The sequence below is a fragment of the Pseudorca crassidens genome, chromosome 2 (assembly GCF_039906515.1).
Source record: "Pseudorca crassidens isolate mPseCra1 chromosome 2, mPseCra1.hap1, whole genome shotgun sequence".
In the NCBI taxonomy this organism is placed as follows: domain Eukaryota; kingdom Metazoa; phylum Chordata; class Mammalia; order Artiodactyla; family Delphinidae; genus Pseudorca; species Pseudorca crassidens.
The window spans coordinates 13,747,088-13,767,561 of record NC_090297.1 but is presented as its reverse complement, the minus strand read 5'-3'; the positions used below and the strand labels follow the sequence as shown (position 1 = coordinate 13,767,561).

The following is a 20,474-nucleotide window of genomic DNA, read 5'->3' as shown; positions in this document are numbered from 1 at the left end:
TTAAATATCCTTTGAAGGAATAAATTATTGTCAATTCCAAACTGGGAGCTCTGGGCTCTGAGGCTCAGAACTAGAAAGGCATTTGATCGATGGAATCTTTGGGGTGTGCAGAGGGGCAGTGACCTGCCCAAGAGGTCATGAACTGGGGTCCTACCCCTGCACCCCCCAACCTGGGGACAGAAGCCCTGTCACCCCACCTGACTCCCATCCCTCCGGGAACCCCACCAGTGGGAGGAAAAGCTCTGGGATTCCCTAAGTCTCCCCTGGCTGCCCAGAAAATTGCTCTCTGCCAACTCTTGGTAATCTTCTCAGTCTCATTCTCTTCCCACTTTCCCCAGCTGAAGAGGAAGCGGCCCAGACAGCTGCGGAGCTGGGACTCTCTCTAGATGAGATGCATTAATTTGTAAACATCTTCATTTATATGTAAATGTGGAGTCCCGCACCCCTCACCAGCCCTAACGAAGCCCTGCAGCCTCAGAAGCAGCCTCAGCCAGCCAGCACAGCTGCTCCTGCGGCTGCAACTCTTCGCGACAGGATCAGCCTCTCCAAGAGGGCCTGCTCCTTCCTTCCCTTCTTCTGTGGCTTCCTTGAGGCCCCCCTGCCCTGCTGCTCTCTGCCTGGGAGACCCGCCCCCCATTGTAACCAAGGTTCCAGGAGAAGGCTGGGGAAGAAGAGAGCACTGGCCGCAAGTGAGCTGCTGTGTGACCTTGGACTAGTCTCTTTCCCTCTCTGAGCCTCGGTTTCCTCAGCCGTAAAATGAGAAAGGCAGTGTGGTGGAGGGGTGGGATGAGGTGGGTTGAGGTCCAACCAAGTTGATGTTGTTATAGCAGGGGACCCTTGGGCAAGTCCCTTGACCTTGCTGAACTTTGACCCCATCTGTAAAATCAGGACTACAGAAATTAATAATAATAATAATAATACCTGCCTGCATTCCCGGTGTTGTTAGTGAGGATCAAGAGAAAGAGTGCACAGGGAGGGTTTTGTGAGATTTGGGGAAAGGTGAGGGCTTTTTTTTTATGATGAGGAAAGGAGGGCTTTTCTAGGCAAGAAGAGCATGCACCACTCAGCAACTACGGCTGCACTTTACGCAAATTATTAACTCAACTCACGAGGTTGCAGTGAGCTTCGTCCTGTTGTCATTCCCTTTTAGAGACTGGGAAACTCAAGCACAGAGTTACCAACCCAAGATTACGCTAAAGCAAGGGGGTGGAGGAGCCAGGATTAGAACTCAAGCCATCAGACGTAAGTCTCATCAAACCCCACAACGACTGTTTAAGCCAATCCTATTAAGCCTGCTTTACAGGTGAGGACACCAAGGCAGAGAGAGGTCAAGGTCCTTATGGTCCAAGGTAACTCAGCAGGAAGTAGCTGAGCTGGGCTTTGAATCAGGACTTTGCGTACCAGGGCTGTGCTCTGGTTACATGAGATGGTGGGGGTCAGAGCCAAGGAAACACCCTGGAGACCATACCTGCAGCCACGGGTGGGGGACTGAAAATGATGGTATGTGGGGAGCTGTTGCTTCCCAGAGACCTTGGTAACCAGGCAGAGGTGTGGCAGGCGGAGACGGGTTTCTGGGAAGCTGGAGGTGATCTAAACGTCCACTTGTGCAAAATCAGCTGTGGCTCCCAGGATAGCTATTTTCTTCTCCAAAATGAGTTTTTACCTTTTGTTCATTTTGATGGTAACTGGTGGGTCTTAGGTGTGCTTTAAGGCACCCCAAATCATTTTGGGAAGCGGGTGTAGGAGAAATCATAAATAGATGGATGAAGGTATCTGTGTGGCCATTTGTACACCCCTTTGGAGCCCCTTCACATCCACATTCTCACCAGATTCCCCCAACAAACGCTGGGTCTGAGCTCCTAACACAAAGCCCAGAGAGAGGAGCACCCAGAAAGGTCCTCCAGGGGAGACACCCACCTTCCGTTCTTACCAAAGTGGGCATGGAAGGACCACCAGCCAGATTCCCTACGCAGGGCTGGATTTACCCTTTGCAATCTTCTTGTCACATTTTCTACTTTTATCCACAGGGAAACTGACACCCAAAGGGCCAAGGAGGGTGCCCAGGGTCATCCACTCAATTTGCAAATTTTATTGTGTACCTACTGTGTGTCAGGCCTCGTGTTGAGAGCTGAGGGTGCAAGGTGAAGGGGGAGCACCCATTCTGTCCTGGTGCTCATGGTCACAGAGAGAAGGACCAACCAGTGTGTGGAGAGTGGGGCCTTATCCTCCTGGCGGGTCAGGGGTAAGGCATAAGCGGGGACGCGGCAGGCACCCACGAAGCACAGCGCGAGCCAGCTTGTCTCCTGCAGCCTCTCCCTGCGTGCCTGGTGTAGCCAGGTTGTCCTCTAGCTTCGGAGCAGACTGCCACTTTCTGCCTGGCCACCAGGCAAAGCATTTGGCTGTGTCGTGTGAAAAAGCATGCACGCGTGTGTGTGTGTGTGTGCATGTGTGTGTGTGCACGTGTGTGTGTGTGTGTGTGCATGCGTGTGTGGGTGTGTGTGTGTGTGCACGTGTGTGTGTGCGCACGTGTGTGTGTGTGTGTGTGTGTGTGTGTGTGCGTGTGTTCTGGAGGAGCCGCAGCCATTGGCTTTGGGGGAGGTCGGTTCTGCTGGGGTGGCGGGCTGTCTAAAGAAGGTGTCCCACAGGAGGACCTGCTCGATTGGGTTCTGAAGGCTGATGAGGAGTTTACCAGGTGGCCAAAGGGAACAGCACCCATCAAGTGTAAAGGGTCAGAGCAATAAAATAGGATTGGGGCCTTTTAGGCAGTGGGTGGGAGGGGAGTGGGGCCGTGGGTGCCCACACGCCTAGAACACAGCAGGGCCTAGAAGGGGATCCGCTACCTTAAAGTCTTCTAGGAAAGGGGTAGGGGTAGAAATATGAAGTGTCTCCATCCCCAAGGGCTCTTCCCTCCCCACCCTGTTGCTGCTTTGAACCTAGGGTCCGGTTGTTTAGGGTCTGTTTTCCTTCCCAGGTTTAGAGCCCGTGGGGAACAATAGGACGTATTCCACAGGCTTCTGAACCGGGTAGAGCTGGTTTACATCCCACCTCTGGCATTTCTGGCTGTGTGACTTTCGGCATATTGCTCACCCTCTCTGGACCTCAGTGTCCTCACCTGGAAAGGGGTTTGGAAAACCCACTTTGCGGGACTGTTGGAGGAGCCGTCTGGAGAGGCCGACATAAAGGGTCTGCTCCATGTGGCAGAGCTGCAACTTGACCCCTTCCTGCTTCTTCCCTCAGGGGAGGATTCCCCTTGGGAATGGGTCCCCCTTCTGCAGCACAGCCCCAGCTCTGCCTTCCAAGCCCATGGAGGGTGATCCTGAGACCCCCCCTCCCCACTCCAAGAGCACTGCGTGTGGGATAAACATGAAAGGGCTAGAGAAGTGGCCCCCCGGACACCACCCAGCCCTCACCTCACGGTGGACTGGTACACCAGGTCCTCTCGCTTGCGGTAGTTCTCCATGTGGGAGAAGTTGGTGGAGAACATGGCGTCGAAAGTAAAGATCTTCTGTTTGATGGTGCCGCCATCCGTCACCTGCAACAGAGCACAGAGGAGTCACAGGTGAGTGCTCAGCCAGCCCTGCCACCCCTTTCCTCCAGGCGGTGAGTGGGCTCCCGGGATGCTGGGGAGATGCAGGCAGTCCCAGGAGAAGCCTCTCGGGGGAGATGTCACAACCATCACTATTATCCTCCCGGGTCATCCCCACATCACTGATGTGCAGGCTGAGGCTCTGAAGTCAAGTGCCTTCCTGAGGTCCTACAGCTAAGGAGGAGTAGGGCTGCCTCTTCTTCTGGCCCTTACCGATGCACCAGGTGGTCCCACTTCTGCATCCCACTTGTTGGCCTTGCAGAAATGACAAGCAAACCTTGGGGAGCCACAGACAGGGCCAGAGAGTGTGAATGTGTTTTGCAGAGTCAGCCAGAGTGCCAAAGCCATCCCCACCCAAGGAGAGAGGGAATGGGGGAGCAGGCTGGATAGAAAGAGAGAAGAAATGGGGCCAAGGGCAGGCACCTGTACCAAGATCTCATACGGATTCAAACAAGCTAAACTGCAATGGTTTCCAATAAATTCTTCAAGGGAGAAGACCAGAATAGCTAGGGAGCCCAGAGGAGGGGGAGGTCCCATCCTGGGGATAGGGTAATCATGGAGGGCTTCCTGCAGGAAGCAGTGCGTAAGTTGTCTTCTGAAGGAAGAGTAGGAACCAGCCTAGTAAATGGAGGGAGTGCTTTCTAGGCAGAAGGGACAGCAGGAGCAAAGGCCCTGGGGTGGGAAAGAAGCATCTGTGCTCAGTGAAAGGAGACTGTGTTCAGAGTGCCTGGGGCAGAGAGGAAGTGAAGAGAGTAGACTCCGAGGAGTGAAATGGGAGCCACATCAGGGAGCGCCTGATGGGCAAAGGAACTCAACTCCCCCGAAGGCCAAGGAGGTGCAGAGTTTCAGATTCTATTTACAAGCTCCCTCTGGCCTTAGAAGAGATTGAAGGGACTTGTCTGGAGACAGGGGAACCTGGGGTGGCTAGGGAGAACCGAGTCTACTGACACCAGCGATGGAGAGAAGAGGACAGTGTGGGGGACTTGCCTGCCTCTGGCTGCCCTTGGGACAGGCCAGGAGGGGTGTCAGGAAGTCCCCGTTTCACATAGGAATATGAAGGAGGCCCCGAGAAGGCAGGGACTCTCAGGAGGTGGTAATAAAGCCCACGCTGGAAGACAAAGGCTGCACAGGTGCCCAGCTGTTCACAGCTGATTAAAAGCCGGACCAAAGTGTGCCCTAATCCCACCTGCCACCTGTCCGCATCCCCATCCCCGCTGCTGTGCTGCCTCCCGCTAATGAAAGTGTTACTCCACAAAGCAGCAAGGTATGTGTTGTCACTGTTTCAATTATTTATCTGTTTACTCCGCTGCAGTTTTCCGCTTGTCTCAGCAACTCTATTATAGAGTTGCAGCCTCGCTAACAGCCTGCAACAGGGAGGCCTGCGCTTCCTGAAGAAGTGAAATTAACTCCCTGTGGCTGTGTGCTGCAGGCAGGAGAGGGGGCTGGGGGTGGGGTTTCTCCAAGGGGCTTGGGGGAGGGGGGAGATGCTGGGATGGGGTTTCTCCAAGGGGCTTGGGGGAGGGGGGAGATGCTGGGATGGGGTTTCTCCAAGGGGCTTGGGGGAGGGGGGAGATGCTGGGATGGGGTTTCTCCAAGGGGCTTGGGGGAGGGCTCGAGATGCCGAAAGGTGCTTCCCCAGCCCAGCAAAGGTGGCCCTGGAGGTGGGTCTGCCACCTTCTTGGGAGGACTGGCCCCGGGGCAGCTGGCCTCCTTTGGGCACATCTGGACCCCAGCTGACTTGGACCACATCTGTCTGGCCAAGGTGGTAGTGCTGCTGGTTTAGGGAACACAGATTCAGTGCGATCCAGCCAGCATTTATTGAGTGCCAGCTGTGTGCCATGCGTAGGAGACCTCTATTAGTACCGGGGTGCCCAGGGAGCCCCGGCTGGTGAGGGTTAGAGTGATGACAACACATTCACCAGCTCCAGGACCCTGAGAGGGATCAGTGGTGGGACTTCCCACTACACGGCGTCTCCTTGCCGAGCTCACACCTCTGTGTCTCCAGCAGGCTCATGCACCGCTCACACACTTCACTTGTTCCCTCCCTGAGGGCTTTGCGCTTTTCTGACTGTGCGTGGGTGCCGTCAGAAGGCAAGACATCTCACCCTCTGGTCCTCTCACATTGCCTCTCACCAGTTTCCCAAACAGGGGATGATGAGAATGGAGGAAGCCTGAGGAAGAAGAGCAAAGTACCTGTAAACCAGGCCCCTGAACTGGGGGACAATTTTGCCCCCTCCTCCTCACGGGGACATTTGACAATGTCGGGAGCCAGTTTTGGTTGTCACAACTCAGGGGCAAGACGTGGTCCTCGTATCTACCAGGCAAAGGCCGGGGATGCTATGACCATCCTACGATGCACAGGCCCCCAAAGAATTCTCTGGCCCCAAATGTCAACAATACCAAGGGTGAGAAATCTGCTTGAAGCACATCTCTTTGTATAGAGCAGAATAGACAGTAATCTCCCATTTTGCAGATGAAGAAACTGAGGCTTGGCGAGGCAAAGTGATTCATCCGAGGTCCCACAACGGGGCTCTTGGCAGAGCTCTGGCTCCCAGACCAGGGTTCACATCCCAGCCACTAGGCTGAAAGGGCTGAGGATGAGCTAAGCGCCTCTCGGGGCCTCTCTCTCTACACTCAGCGGCTGCCTCATCAGGAGGCAGGATGCCAGAAGCCCGGCGGAGGTTTGAGTAATCTTCTCCTAAAGTCGTAAAAGTGGAAGGCATCCTGCCTGTTTGACTTGCAGCCTCGCCTCCCTTCAGGTACTGCTTTTTTATCTCCTCCTAAAATGCGGCAGCCCTTATCGTCCCAATTTCAAATTTCACTCCATTTTTTTTTTTTTTTTTTTATACAAAGGAGGAAAAAAAAATCTGTCAGTAAAACTGTCTCCTCAAATTTATTCTCCGGGCCTGAGGTTTTTATTAGTGGGAAAATACACCCACACCCCACACGTACTCAACACATACCCACACACCCCAGATAAAGCACCGAAGAATTATCTGAATCGTAAATCGCTGTTTCAGGCCCAGGGACAGGAGAGTTTCAAGGACGCACCTAGTTTTACTTTGGTTTTATTTACATCTTTTTCTCTGGGGCCCGCGTCTGGCTGCTGTGGTTAAACTGGCCTCGGGCAGCCGGAGACAAGCACTGATCTCCTTCCAGTCAAGGCATCCACGGTCCCAGCTCCCTGCAGCTGGCTCTCAGACCTCCCTCAGCCTCAGGGAAGGTAAAGGAAAGTAACAGACTCCAAATTCACTCTCAGGCCCCAGGCCAGTGGGCAAGGGGCTATTTGCAAGGAGGTTATTCTGCAGTTCTTGGAGGTTTGAACCCCTCAAGACAGAGGCTGGAAGGGGGTGGGGGTAATCACAGGCTGTGGGCAGAGGGCATGGTGTAAGCCTGAGAAGATGCTGCAAGACACCTTCTCTTTAGTTCTAGAAACATGTCGCCAGGCCTAAGACACACAGGCACAGTTCTAGTCCCCATTGGAGAGAAAGAAATGAATTTCAGACACCGTTGCAGCCCATCATGAGCTTATTCACAGTCTGGTGGGGGAGATAACACCACTCACAGTTAAGTGAGAGGCCAAAGTCTGGGAGATCATGGCTGTAGCAACAGGTATTTGCCAAGCGTCATCTGAGGCTCATGGAGGAGCCAAGAATTCCTTTGTGGGGGGGTGTGATCACAGGAGTCTTCCTGGAGGAGGTGGGCCCTTTTCAGGGGGTATCTAGTCTCAGGCTGCTTCTCCCTGCCTATGGGAGGCTTTTGAGCAAGAAGCAATACTGATTTCCCATACCCCAGTCGAATTCTTGACTTTTGGTTACTACTTTGTGCTTTTGAGCAAGCTATTTCACCTTTCTAAGCCTCAGTTTCCTCATCTGTAAAATGGGGACAACTCAACCTATCTTCTTGGGAGGATTAAACGAGACAAGGCTTGGAAAGATCACCCAGCGTGTGGTCAATGCTCAGTGGAGACAGCTATTTTTATGAATACTAACACTTCTCTGAACCACCTCTTTTTCTGTGTCCCTTCTCACTCTTCAGGGCTGGAGAGCAGAGTATCTCTTGCTGAAAAGCCAGAGGATGCAAAACATCAGTAAATGAAAGAAGGGGGTCCGTTTCTGGGGAGGGAGGCGGGTGGGAGGAGCCAGAAACCAGTGTGGGCAACTGAGAACTGGAGGGCTGGGGGTTGTGTGTGGGGAAAGCAGAGGCCCAGGAGCTTGTTGAATTATTATATTATTCTATCAGCCCAAAGAGGGAGCTCGAGGAGGCTCAGAACAAGGACATGGTGGCAGGCTAGTCTCGGGGGCTCCAAGACAGTCCCTCGGTGCCCATAGTGGGTTGGGACCAGGAGATCAGGGCAGACAGAGAATGACAAAGCTAGTGGGGGCAGTCAAGGTGATGTTGGAGAGCCAGAGATGTGTGGGTTTTCCCTTCCCCAGAGGGAGATGTGCTTGTGTGTTCATTCACTCATTCATTCATTCAACAGATTTTTAGTGAGTCAATCAACAGGGCTTGAATGTGAGCTACTTCTAGAACATAAGCTCTATGAGGGCAGGGTCTTTATCTGCCCTGTTCAAGCTCTGCCCCCAGAGTTGGGCACCTGGTTCTTACTCAGTAACTACTTGTTAGAGTGAGTTGAACCCTTACCACATTCCAGGCGCTGGGGCACCACAAGGAAAAAGAGAAGCCATTCCTACAACACAGACCTGCCCCCAGAACAGCCTTCTGTGCCCACGCCCCAGTTTCATGGGGCTTCCCAACAGGACCAGGCCCAGTGGGGAAGGTGGAGGCACCATCCGTGCAGTGATGCCCCAGAAGGAACCAGCACGGATCTGAGGTATTTTTTCTCGGAGGTCATTCTGAGACAGGCTGGGACCTGGGGCCCTTTGCTGCAGTGCTTGTACCTAGACAAGTTTCTCCTCAAGCAACCAAATACAAAGAAACTATATGGGACTAAAAATAACTGAATGCATGCACAGTTGGGGTAAATTCTGGACCAAAAGATACAAAAAGACCAAAAAAAAAAAACCTATCTACCACTTCTGAAGAGCCGGGAGCAAAAACTGGGTGTCAGGGCAAAAGCAGTGTACTGCGCATGCCCCCTGCACACAAAACACCACAAGGGGACTGGGGCAGAACACCTAAGCCACCTATCTGGACACACCCCTACCCTCACCCCATCTAAGGAACCAGCTTGCCCCCCAGCTCGGCAAGCGAGCAAGGGAACCTCTCACTTGTTCTCGCTAACCCCTGCTTCAGCAGGGGCCCCAATAAAGCCTTGCCTGAATTTCTTGTCTGGCCTCTAGTCAATTTCTATTTATTGGGGAGGTCAAGAACCCTGGTCGGTATCCAGTCCCTGACTGATCAGCTACGCTGCACGGAGACCTGGGTTCTAAATCTCTCTGCACATCTCCCTTCTCCGGGCCTCAGTTGCCCTAAATGCTCAATGAAGAGACGTGGGGCAGGGTGACCTCTGAGGGCCATTTCTACCCCGAATGCCCAAATGTTCTGATTCTAGAACAGCTGGCCCTAGAGGCCACACTTATTCACGCTCGGTTTGCCCAGCCAAGGCTCAACAGCTGCCCATGGGTCCCAAGCCTGCCCGACCGTGTCCCAGGGCGCCGGCCGTCCCCGACCAGCGAATCTGGCTTCGGCCAGGCTGGGTTGATTTTCAGGCGGAGCCACCAAAGCGTGGCAAACGGACTGAGTCCTGCCAGCAGCGTGAGAGCCTGCGGGGGCCGACCAGGGTTTTCCATCTGAAAAACAAATAAGTCTCCAACTCTAGCCTCCTCCCAATGTCTCTGGGTGCCCTCACCCGGAAGAAAAAAAAAAAGAAGGGGGTAAAAATCAGCTCCCCCACCCCCCACCCTCCTTCTCTTTGTGTTCCACAAAACCATTTATAGGTTGGAAATAGCTGTAATAAACTTGATATCCCACTTGTGGGCCAATCCCGCCGCGGCTGGAAAGTGTAATAGTGGCAGAGAGTGAAAACTGCTGGTGTATTTTGCTGGAGCTGTTTAAATTGCCTGCCTACAATATCCCAACTCCTCTCCAGCCGGGAAGGAATTTGATCTCCTGGAAATGGAACAGCTGAGGTTTCTGTGGCTGGGCAGTGAGAGGGAGAGTTTGCAAGGAGGGTTTTTAATGAACTGATTAGACATGGAGGAGTCATGGCGCCTGGGCTCCAGAGTCAGGCCAGCCCAGGTTCAAATCCCAGCACCGGCAGGTTCCAGGCGGCTCCCAGGCTATTAAAATGGGCAAGAGCAGGCTTCCCTGGTGGCACAATGGTTAGGAATCCGCCTGCCAATGCAGGGGACACGGGTTGGAGCCCTGGTCTGGGAAGATCCCACATGCTGCGGAGCAACTAAGCCCGTGTGCCACAACTACTGAGCCCGTGTGCCGCAACTACTGAGCCCGTGCACCTGGAGCCCATGCTCTGCAACAACAGAAGCCACCGCAATGAGAAGCCTGCGCACCGCAACGAAGAGTAGCCCCCACTCGCCACAACTAGAGAAAGCCCGCACCCAGCAACAAAGACCCAACTCAGCCATAAATTAATTAATTAATTAATTTTGCAAAATGGGCAAGAGCCATGGCTGCCTTATAGAGTTGTAGCTGTAGGGAAAGGGACACTGAAAGTGATGCATGGTGGCTAGAATGCTGGGCCAAGTGTGAAGAGGCTCAGTTCCTCCTTGGGGCTGTCACTTCCTGGCTCTGTGTTCTCAAGCAAGTCACTGATAGTCTTGGAGTCTCGGTTTCCTCATCTGCAAAGTGTTCATCGGACCTATGCCCCAGAGTGGTTAGCAACACTTTTTAAAAACCCAAATATATGTGAAAGCTTCCTGTAAAATGTGATAAGCATATCTAAAAACTTCTGCCATGCAATCGTCACCTAGAAGTCTCTTCCCCACCTCACTCAACCCCGAGTGCCTAGCATGGGATTGGCACACAGTCTGTCCTTATAATGTACGTTTGTGTCGTGAATCAACAAGTCAGCGAAGGAAGGAATGTTCTAAAGTCTACTTAGATGTGTCTCCATCCAACCACTCAGGAATTACGCTGAGAAAGCTCCCTCCGAGGCCCAGTGCAGAGATCAACTAGCGCTAGAGAAAGGCTTAGCTGGAGTCAGCCTCAGCACAGGGCTTGAGCCATTTGTGCATTCAAGCGTTCGCTTATTGATTGAGTTCCTTTCATGAGGTGTGTTTGATTCCAGGAGGGCAGCCATGGACACAGCAGGTGAGACGGTGAAGAAACATAATCATCTCACTTAAACGTCTGAGATGGGTGTCTTCCAACTCCTCCAGCAGAACCTGAAGCCCAGGAGGGCTGCGACTTTGCTGTGTTCAATGTGGTATCCACCACTCCCAGGACAGCCAGCTACAGAGGGGGCTGTCCGTCAATATTTGTGCAGAAATGAACATGCCTTCTATAGATGCAAAAACTGAAGCCGCTGAAGGGCTGCCATTCACTCAGGCTGCCCAGTCTGTCAGTGGAGGAGTGAAGATTTTGAACCTGGGTCTGATTCCGAGGTCCAGAGTGGAAGTGGCCCAGGCAGTAGAGTGGATGAAGTATTGGGTTGAGGCCAGGAAGGGAGCAGGTATTCTAGGCAGAGGGAAACCACGGCAGGGTGCAGGACACCTGCTCAGAGAGGAGCAAGGAGAATAAAAATGGAGAGGAAGAGGGGACAGCGATGCAGCCTCCCCCTGGCTTACTGAGCAGCAGGAGGGGCACGGGGTTCCTGCCTTCCTTGTTGCCATGGTGGCCCTGGACCACTCTTCCTCTAGACTCCCTGCCCGCCTGTTCTCCACCCTGAGTCTGCTTCTGCATCTCCTGGGCCCGGGAGCTGGGCCAGGGGAGCAACCACAGAGAGGAGAGGGCAGGCTCCCCTGGACCCTGGGGGAGGAGGACGCCGGATTCCCAGGGATAGCAGGGAGGGCTGGGAATCCTCAAGACAGGTGCCACTCACCACTCTGGGTGGCCACATTCCATCCCCACTCCATCTCCCTTGTGGCTTCTGGCAGGGCTGGGCTCTGGGTAATTGGCTTCCCCTCGTGTGTGTGTGTGAGATCCGGTTTTTAACAGAGACAGCTGGTGTCATAAATTGCTTGTCTCATCTGGTTACCGTGCAAAGGCAGACAGCAGCTCAGGGATGAGGTGTGGGGCGGCCCGGGGGCCCGGGGGCTGGTAAGAATGGCAGGCAGAGACGCGGCGGCTGGCTTTGTGGGCACACACATGGGCAGAGCCTATGCAAGTAGGAGGAGGTGCGTGTGCAACGGGAGTGAACACAAGGGGGTCCCAGGGGCTGCTGGCGGCCAGCTCATGTGGCTAAGCATGAGTGCAAATAAGAAAGCCTGTGTCCAGGGGCTTTGGGGATGGACATCTGTCAGCAGGGCGAGTGGACAAATCTACGTGCCTCTAGGCTACATATAAGGATGCATGTGTGTGTGTGTGTAAAGCAAAGTGATGGTGAGAACATTTAGTGTAGTTCTAGATGTTTAGGGAAGAACATGAGGGTTTGTGTGTGTACAAGAAAGATTGTGTGTGTGCACGTGTGTGTGTGTGTGCACAATCAAGGTTGTGTGTCAGTTGTGGATTCATGGTGTGTGTGCACGTGTGTGTGTGTGTGAATGATGCCTGTACCCACGGAGTAAGCCCAGTTTACACACCCTGTTCCCTGCTCTGGGCCGGGGGATAGGGGACATCAGCTGGGGTGGGTGTGGGGGGGCATGTGTCTGAGAAATGCCAGGCTGGGAGACACCATCACGCCAACGCTGTCCTCTTGCCACTGTCCACCCCCGGGGCAGGCTCCCACCAGTCAAATGCAAAACCACAGTCAGGACCCAACCACCTGAGCCCCCAGACTCCACCAGACACAGGATGCTCTGAGACCTCCCTCGCCATCTCCTGTGTACCCCCCAAAACCCACACTGCAGGGGCTGGCAGGCAAGAAGCAGGGGAGACTGGAAGGACCTGGATAGATGATAGACACTCAGACTTCTGTGCACAGCAGAATCACCTAGCCAGGTGGGAGTAGGATTTGAAAATGTCAATTTCTCTGGAAGCCCATCCCAGAGGTTCAAATGCAGTGAGTCTTGGGTGGAGTCCAGATTGGGGATTTTTAACAAGCTGCATGGAGTCAGTTGAATGCAGGCGTTGGGGATCAAAATGGAGAGACACTGCCCTAACTCCCGTGGACTCCCCCCCAACCAAGGCCTCTGCACAGCTTTCCCAGGTGCCGTACCCTTGGCGCCTGCGAGGCTCGGCCACTCAGCGTGGGAGGGACCCTTGACCGTCCCATCTAGAACCTGCACGTTACAGAAGGCCAAACCAAGGCCTTCCGTGAGGGGAGAGACAGGCCCAGGGCCACACAGGAAGGAGGTGACAGGGCTTGGAGCCATGTCCTTGGCTCCAAAGCACCTCCTCTTTGCACCACATCCCACTGATGCTTGGGACCCCAGAAACCAAGGTTCACCATCAAGTGCTGTACAGATGCAGCACCGGGGATGTTCTTGTCCGTCCTCTGCCTTTGGGTCAGGGCACCCCAATCCCTGCTGTCTGTTCCATGCCTCCGGGTAATGATTCCCAGCATTAGAGATGGGCCCCATGGTCATGTAGTCACCCCAAAGACAGGGCTCTTCCCAGTATGGCCAAAGCTCTCCCCTGCCACGTTCTGGAAGAAGTGGGGCAGGGATGGAGGAGGAAGGAGGAACTTTTTCAACCACCTTATGTCTCCCTGACATACCTGCCCTCAGCCTTCATTCCTCGAACCCAAGTGACTACACTTCTCATTCATTCATTCATTCACTTGTTTGTTCATTGGTTCAGCACCTCCTGGCGGCCAGGCCTGTGGACAGAGGGTGTATCAGACAAGGTCCTGGCCATCAGGGAACTCCTAGAAAGGGCAGGGCAGGGGAATCACAGAAAGAAACATCAGCAGCACATGCTTGCCTGCCATGGGCTCCTCGGCGTGGAACGGAAGTGGCACAGGGCAGACAAATAGAGAGCTCTGCCAGGGAGAGCTCAGGCAGTACCCACAGAAGAGGGTACACTGAGCTGTGCCTTGGAGGAGGGAGAGGAGTTTGCAGGGCAGACAAGAGGATGCAGGAGGGCACTCCAGACACAGAGGATGCCAGACAAAAGTAAGAGAAAAGGCCATGCATGGGTGAAAAGTGATGGGGAGTTTCAAGATGGATTTTGTGGGATGCTCTGTGGGATGCTGGGATGCAGAGTGTGGCCATGGGAGCTGGACCCCATGTGAAGGGTCTGGGTTTGGTAGTGATAGTCAGAATGCTAGGTTCAAATCTAATTCAAGATCTTGGGCAAGTCACTTCACATCTCCCTGCCTCAGTTTTCTCATCTATAAAATGGGGATAACAGTACTACCACCCCATAGGTGATAGGCTGCAGGATGATTTTTGTTCTTCCACATAAATTGCTTAGAAAGGAGCCTGGAATACAGTAAAGGCTCTATAATTGTGTGCTATTTTATTAGTTCTAAAATGCTTAGCACGGTAGATATGACGTAGTAGATATTATTATTGATATTATTTTGTCAGAGGGAGATGGGGAGCCACTGAAGGCTTCAAGCAGGGGAGTGACAGCTCCCACCAGGGTCAAAAAGATCCCTTTATCTGCAGTGTGGACAATACAGCTAGGGGCAAGCAGGTCTGGCTTGGGAAGAGGCCTTTGGAACAGAGAGAAGAGATCACTTTTCCAGCCCCCTTTTCAGGGCTGTGACTTGATTTTTGGATCCCCCAAGCTGGCTGGGCAGGTGTGGGTGTGGGTGGGGGCGTGGCTGAGTCTTGTCTGATCCCAGCATCTGTGTGCCTGTGTGCGATCCCCTACCTGTGACACCCCAAACAGCGTCCCGCAGTGCCATGCTCAGCGCTCGGTCCCCATGCCACCCCCTGGGCTGCCTGTCAGCGAGCACACCTGTGTGGACAGGTTGCGTCCAGCAAGGGCTCATCGTGGGGACAGATGCCCAGCTTCTGCCAGTCTGGCTGACTGACACAGTCAGGAGGGGCTGCCCATAGTGTGGAGGGACCTCGCTGTGCCAATCTGCAGGCCCTCCACACTCGGCAGGCACTGCAGATGACCAGCCTTCTGTCAGCATGATTGGGCGCTAGCAGACCAGTGGACATGACCCATCAGCCGCCTGCACCAGGCTGCCCACCTGCTACCCAGGGGGCGGGGCACGCCAGCGAACACTGCTAGGCTGGCACATCCTGCCCCCTGTAATTAGCACACGGCATGCGGGCAGCCGGCCCAGTGGAGCCTGACTGTCTGTCCGTCTGCAGCTGCCCTGGGCAGCCCCAGCAGCCTGCTGGAGAGAAAGAGTAAGAGCCTGGGCCCCCTCTTGGCTCAGCCACTACGTGGCAGTGGATGCTGGGAAACTTGCATTCTCTCTCTGAGCCTCAGTTTTCTTATCTGTTAAATGGGGCGGAGATGGCTATCTCTAAATTCACTTCCTGCTATTTCGTGCAGGTGGTGTTAGCAACAGGCAAACTCCGAGTAGCATAATTCTGCGATCTGAGGGGTGACACTAAGCTTATCCCTGCTCATTTATTTCTTCCTTCAACAAGAATTCACTGTGTCTCTACTATGTGCCAGAGACTGTTTTAGGTGCAGGGGATAAAGTCATGAAGAGGCCAAAGACCCTCTTCTCCTGGAGACCTCATTCTAGTGGGAGGAGACAGATAATAAACCAAATTAAGGAATATGGAAGAAACACATCAGATCAGGACAAGTGTCCTACAGACAATGAAAACAGAGTGATGGATGGAGGAGGTGGGGACCACAGCAGATTAGGCGGCCAGGGGAAGCCCGTTTCTGGGGCTTAAATTTCATATTTAAGCTGAAATCCCAGTGAGGAGGTGGGGTCAGCCTGCTTGGAAAGGATCAAATTGCTTCCTGCCAGCTCCTTACGAAGTCATGTTTGTTCAATGCTTCTGGCTTCTCATTCAGTCCCAGCAACACCCCTGTGGGCAGTGCTGTCTGCATTTTGCAGATGGGGACACAGAGTCACAGAGTGATTGCGTTTGCCTACGTGCCCACAGTCCAGATTCAGCTCGGGGAATACAATCCTTTTTCTACTGTGTCTTCACAACTGACTTCTACTTTGCTGAAAACCAGCCTTAATGTTTGTCAAAGACTGTGTGACCTTGCACTTGTCGCCCCCCACTACCTCAGCTTGGTCTTAACAGCATCGTATTTTATTCCCCCAGCATTTAACTATGAACACTTTCAAACATGAAAAGTGCAAAGAATGTTAACGCAAACATCCATATTCCTACTACCCAGCTTCTGCAATGAGCTTGACCATGTTTGCTTTACCATATAGCTCTCTCCCTCTATCCATCCATCCATCCACTTGTATTTATTTGGTGCATTTCAAAGTAAGTTGCAGACACCAGTACACTTTACTCCTACATGCTTCAGCACGCATATCATTAATCAGAGTTACACTTATTAATTCTCTTTTGGTAAAATTTACATAAAATGAAATGCACAAATCATAAGTGCACTACCCAATGAGCTTTGGCAAATGAATCTACCTGTGCAACCCAAACCTCTCTCATGATAGAGGACATCACCATCACTCCAGAAAGATCCTCTGCCCTGCCCAGTCAATCCTTGCCCCCAAAGGCAACTATTATTCTGATTTTTCTCACACCATTTTTGGCCTGTTTTAGAATTTCATATAAGTGGAATCATACAGTTGGTAGTTTGTAGTGAAGGCTCTTCTCTCCCAGCATAACTTTTTTGGGATCCACCCTTGCTGTTGTGTGTGCCCGTAGCTCACTCCTTTTTATCGCTGAGTAGTATTCTATTGGAAGATGAGACCAGTTTGTTCAGCTGTTCTCTTGTTAAATAGACACCTGGATAGTTTCTGGTTGGGCTCTGCTATGTATATAGCTGCTAAGAACATTTTTATACATGGTTTTTTAATGGATGGATGTTTTTATTTCTCTTGCTACTGCTTTGTTTGCCAAACAGCCAGTTCATTTCAACAAGTGTTTTCTGAGCACCTACTACGTGTCTAGCACCTACCTGTGCTAGACATGGAGGTGAGTGATCCCAGCTCAGACTGGGGTCTTGGGCTCTGAAACCTCCAAGGAGGCACAGGAAGTCAGGAGTGCCTGCTAGGAAACAAGTGATCTGCACGTCACCGTGTTTTATCCTCACAATAGCTTGGTAGCATCCTCATTGCGACCCCAGTTTTCAGAGGAGGCAACTGAGGCCAGAGTGTTGAAGTGACCTGTCCAAGACAAGTGGCAGAGCTGGGCTTCAAACGAAGGGTGACTCCAAACCATGCTCTTTCCTTGTCCTGAATGATGCAGAAGCAGCAACCCAGGGAGGCTGGTGATCTACTCAAGGTCACATAGGCAGTGCCGTGACAAGAACACAGGCTCCTGTTCTCCCAGTGCAGGGCTCTTTTCTGACACCATGCTGGCTTCATCTTGGGAATCTTAACAGATAAGGTCTCAGTATTTGTTGAATCAGCATTCGCTCCTAGAAATAAGGCTGGGAGAGCTGTGTTATATAAAAGCCTGGGTTATCTGTGTGTATCTGTGTCCCAGTGCATGAGCTCATCAGGCTAAACTTGTTCCCTGTGCTTGCTGATCTAGGACCACAGGGTTGCAGGCCCCAGAAACCAGGCAGAAGCCCGAGTGTGAGCCTCTGGCCGGTAGTGAGAAGTGACGGGACCGGTGTTGAGATGGATAAGCTATGTGGGTCCGAAGTCATTTAATTAAAAATAAAACCCTCAGTGTATATCAAATTAATACAATCTTCAGGGTGAACGTGGCCTCAGACAACGGTCTTGTGGGCCCAACATTAAGCAAATGAAGAAGGTGATGACAGTTGTTGGAAGGATAATTGTTGTGTAGAGGGTTAAGGATGGCTCCACATTCTTTGACACTCCCGCGCTGAGAGACAGGGGTTTATGCTCTCTCCTTCTGAACGGGGCATGTTCTGTGACGACTTTGGCCATCGGGATACGCAAAAGTGCCAAAGCACACCAGTTTCCATGCCCAAGCCTTAGGAGGCTGGAGACATCCGCTCCCTGTCTCTGTCCATGGTGCTGGACAGACCACGTGGAGAATGAGAGGGACCCAAAAGCCCAGCCTTGCCGGCACGTGAGTGAAGCTGCCTTGACCCCTGCAGACCAGACCAGCCGCCACACTGAACATGACCCAGTGACCCCTGGTGATGCCATTCAAAGCATCAGAATCACCCAGCCTGGCTCTGTTTGAATTCCAGACCCACACAATCACGTGATATAATGAAATAGCTGGTGTTTTAAGATGCTGCATTTCGGTGTGATTTGTATGCAGCAATAACCACAGCTGCATGCTTCTCCTCTTGTCAAGGAGGAGTTCCATCTCAGCCCCCACCTGCACACACAGGAAATGCCAGTGCCCCCTCCATTGCATTGTGGGAGCCTCTATTTGATTGGAGCAATATTTGGGTGTGCAGGGGAAGAGGTTGGATCAGGTGGGATCCAGCAGGAAACAGATAGTCCATGCAAAGAGGGTAAATGAGGAGGGTTCAACACCAGGTTTATTTACAAAGGTGTGAACAGAGCTGAGGGATCCCAGCAAGGCATGTGTGGTGGCACCTGCGGCAGGGACCAGTGGGAGCTGCTAGTTTTTGAAGGAGCAAAGGGAAAGGGGCAAAGGGGTGGGCATTTTACCTGCACCTGAGAGAGTGGCAGATGAAGGAAAACGCCACCCAACAGGAACTTGGGTAGAGGGACACGGGGAACCAGGAGGGAAGAGCTGGAGAATAAATACACTGTCCTCTCAATTTCACCCGTCTACCCCCATCTCTTGCAGGTGCCTTCCGTTACCCAAATACGACTGGGAGTCAGCGGCAAGAAACCCCATTGATGCTACTAGTACAGGTCAGCTTTCAGGCACAAAGGATGGAGAAGGTAAGAGTGGGTCTAGGGGGTGGGAGAAGGTGTCCAGTGGACCAGAAATCCAGGGAGCCAAACTTGAGTGGCTACCTAGCTCGGCAAATTTCCATTAAACCCTGTTCCTTGTCTGGTTGACCCATAGCTGCATCCAGCAAGTTCCCACCCTTCACCCCACCACTGCTCCCCCACCAGAGAGTTCAGATGAGTGTGTGGGAAACAGCGGCATCAGAGAGGCTCCCATTCAACTGTCATGTTTCTTCCCACAGCTGCCTCATGTCTGATAACCAAGATGCAGCTGATGGGGGAGAGAGAGCTGAGCCCATCTCTGCTTCTTCATCACCACCAGGCTCCATGAAATGGGGGTGCAGGGGAGCTGAGACAGGAAGGCTGGTCCTCCACGCCCTTGCCCTGTGGAGTAGGTCCCGCCTGAGACGGGTCCTCCTGGGAAGCTTGGGACTTGGAGACTCTGAGCCCCAACATAGAGCCCTGGGTCGTGATTTCTCCCTATGACTCTGCTCCCAGGGCAGTTCTCCAAGAAAAAGCATGAGAGGGGCCTCTAACTGACCCCAGGGCTGGCTCTGCAGCCTGCCATCCATGCAGTCATAGGGGGCCCTGTGCTGAGAAGGTCTCACTCTTCGTTTAATGCTTTGCTGTTGCCATCTTGAAATTTGTAATCATTTTCGAAGGAAGGACCCCATGTTTTCATTTTGCCCCGGGCCACACAAGTTAGGTAGCCGATCCTATTTCCAAGCAAGCAAGAGTCTCTGGGACTGATTCCTTTGTCTTGATCAAGACCCAGCGAACTTTCTCTGAGAGTAAATATTTTAGGATTTGCAGGCTATACAGCCTGTGTTGCAACTAACCAGCCCTGATGTTATAGTGTAAAAGCAGCCATAGACAATCTATAAACGAAGGAAAGGACATAGTTGTGTTCCAATAAAACTCTGTAAAAAAAAAAAGATGGCGGGCTGGACATGGCCTATGAGCTATAGGTAGCCAACCCCTGGTCTAGATTGTAAGCCCCTCTTCTCCCTGTCTGCCTGTCTGATTCTGGTTCATTCTTTTTTTTTTTTTTTTTTGCGGTATGCGGGCCTCCCACTGCTGCGGCCTCTCCCGCCGCGGAGTACAGGCCCCGGACGCGCAGGCTCAGTGGCCATGGCCCACGGGCCCAGCCGCTTGGCGGCACGTGGAATCCTCCCGGACTGGGGCACGAACCCGCGTCCCCCGCATCGGCAGGTGGACTCCCAACCACTGCGCCACCAGGGAAGGGAAGCCCCCTCCGGCTCATCCTTGATGACTCAGCTCAAAAGCTTTTCCTAGCAGCTCCAGGGAGAGCTCAGCTGCTCCTCTTTTGCCCTCACACACACCACACCTGTACACGTTTACTTATTGAGCCTGAGCTAAAAGGCAAGTTTTGTGCTGAGCACAGGGGCTACAGTGGTGAGCGGGAAGGCATGGTTACAGCCTTCATGGAGCTTTGTGGTACACACCCAGGTGGGAGTCCTAGGCTAAAACCTACAGAAGGGCAGGGCTGGGATCGTTTGTTCAATACCATTTTTCACCAATCCTAGTGTAATAATGTGGTGACAAAATACACACAAGCCTTATGCTGACAACTTTTTTTTTCTAGTTGGGCCACTTGAGCCCCTGAATCATCTTTGAGGTGGACCTGGTAGGTGTCTTTAACAGAGAGGTTGAGCAACTTGCTCCAAGACACACAGCAACAGACTAATGACGGAGCTAGATTCAAACTCCCAGGCTGGGCCCATTTCAACCATGCCTAGGAATTAGCACTAAGCTCTGATGTCCTAACAGAGCCAGGAGGGATGCCATGGGCAGCTGGAGTCATGAGTCCCCATGAGGGGTGTGTAGATGTTCTCACTCTACACTGGCTCAGCGCCGGAGGGGTGGCTGGTTTATTTCCTCTTGGGGAGAGAAAATTGAAAAGTCTGGTGCTGGTTCCTATTACAA

General features: G+C 52.7%; 1 protein-coding gene across 5 annotated transcripts in view; it reads right to left on the bottom strand.

The window, feature by feature from the left end:
* IGSF21 (immunoglobin superfamily member 21) overlaps positions 1-20,474 on the bottom strand; it is a 272,330-nt gene that overhangs the window by 76,937 nt on the left and 174,919 nt on the right. For all 5 annotated transcript variants that reach the window (XM_067722134.1, XM_067722126.1, XM_067722142.1 and 2 more), the window contains exon 3: positions 3,411-3,532. In XM_067722134.1, coding sequence (XP_067578235.1) covers positions 3,411-3,532 — 122 coding nt within the window. The remainder of the gene's footprint in view (positions 1-3,410; positions 3,533-20,474) is intronic.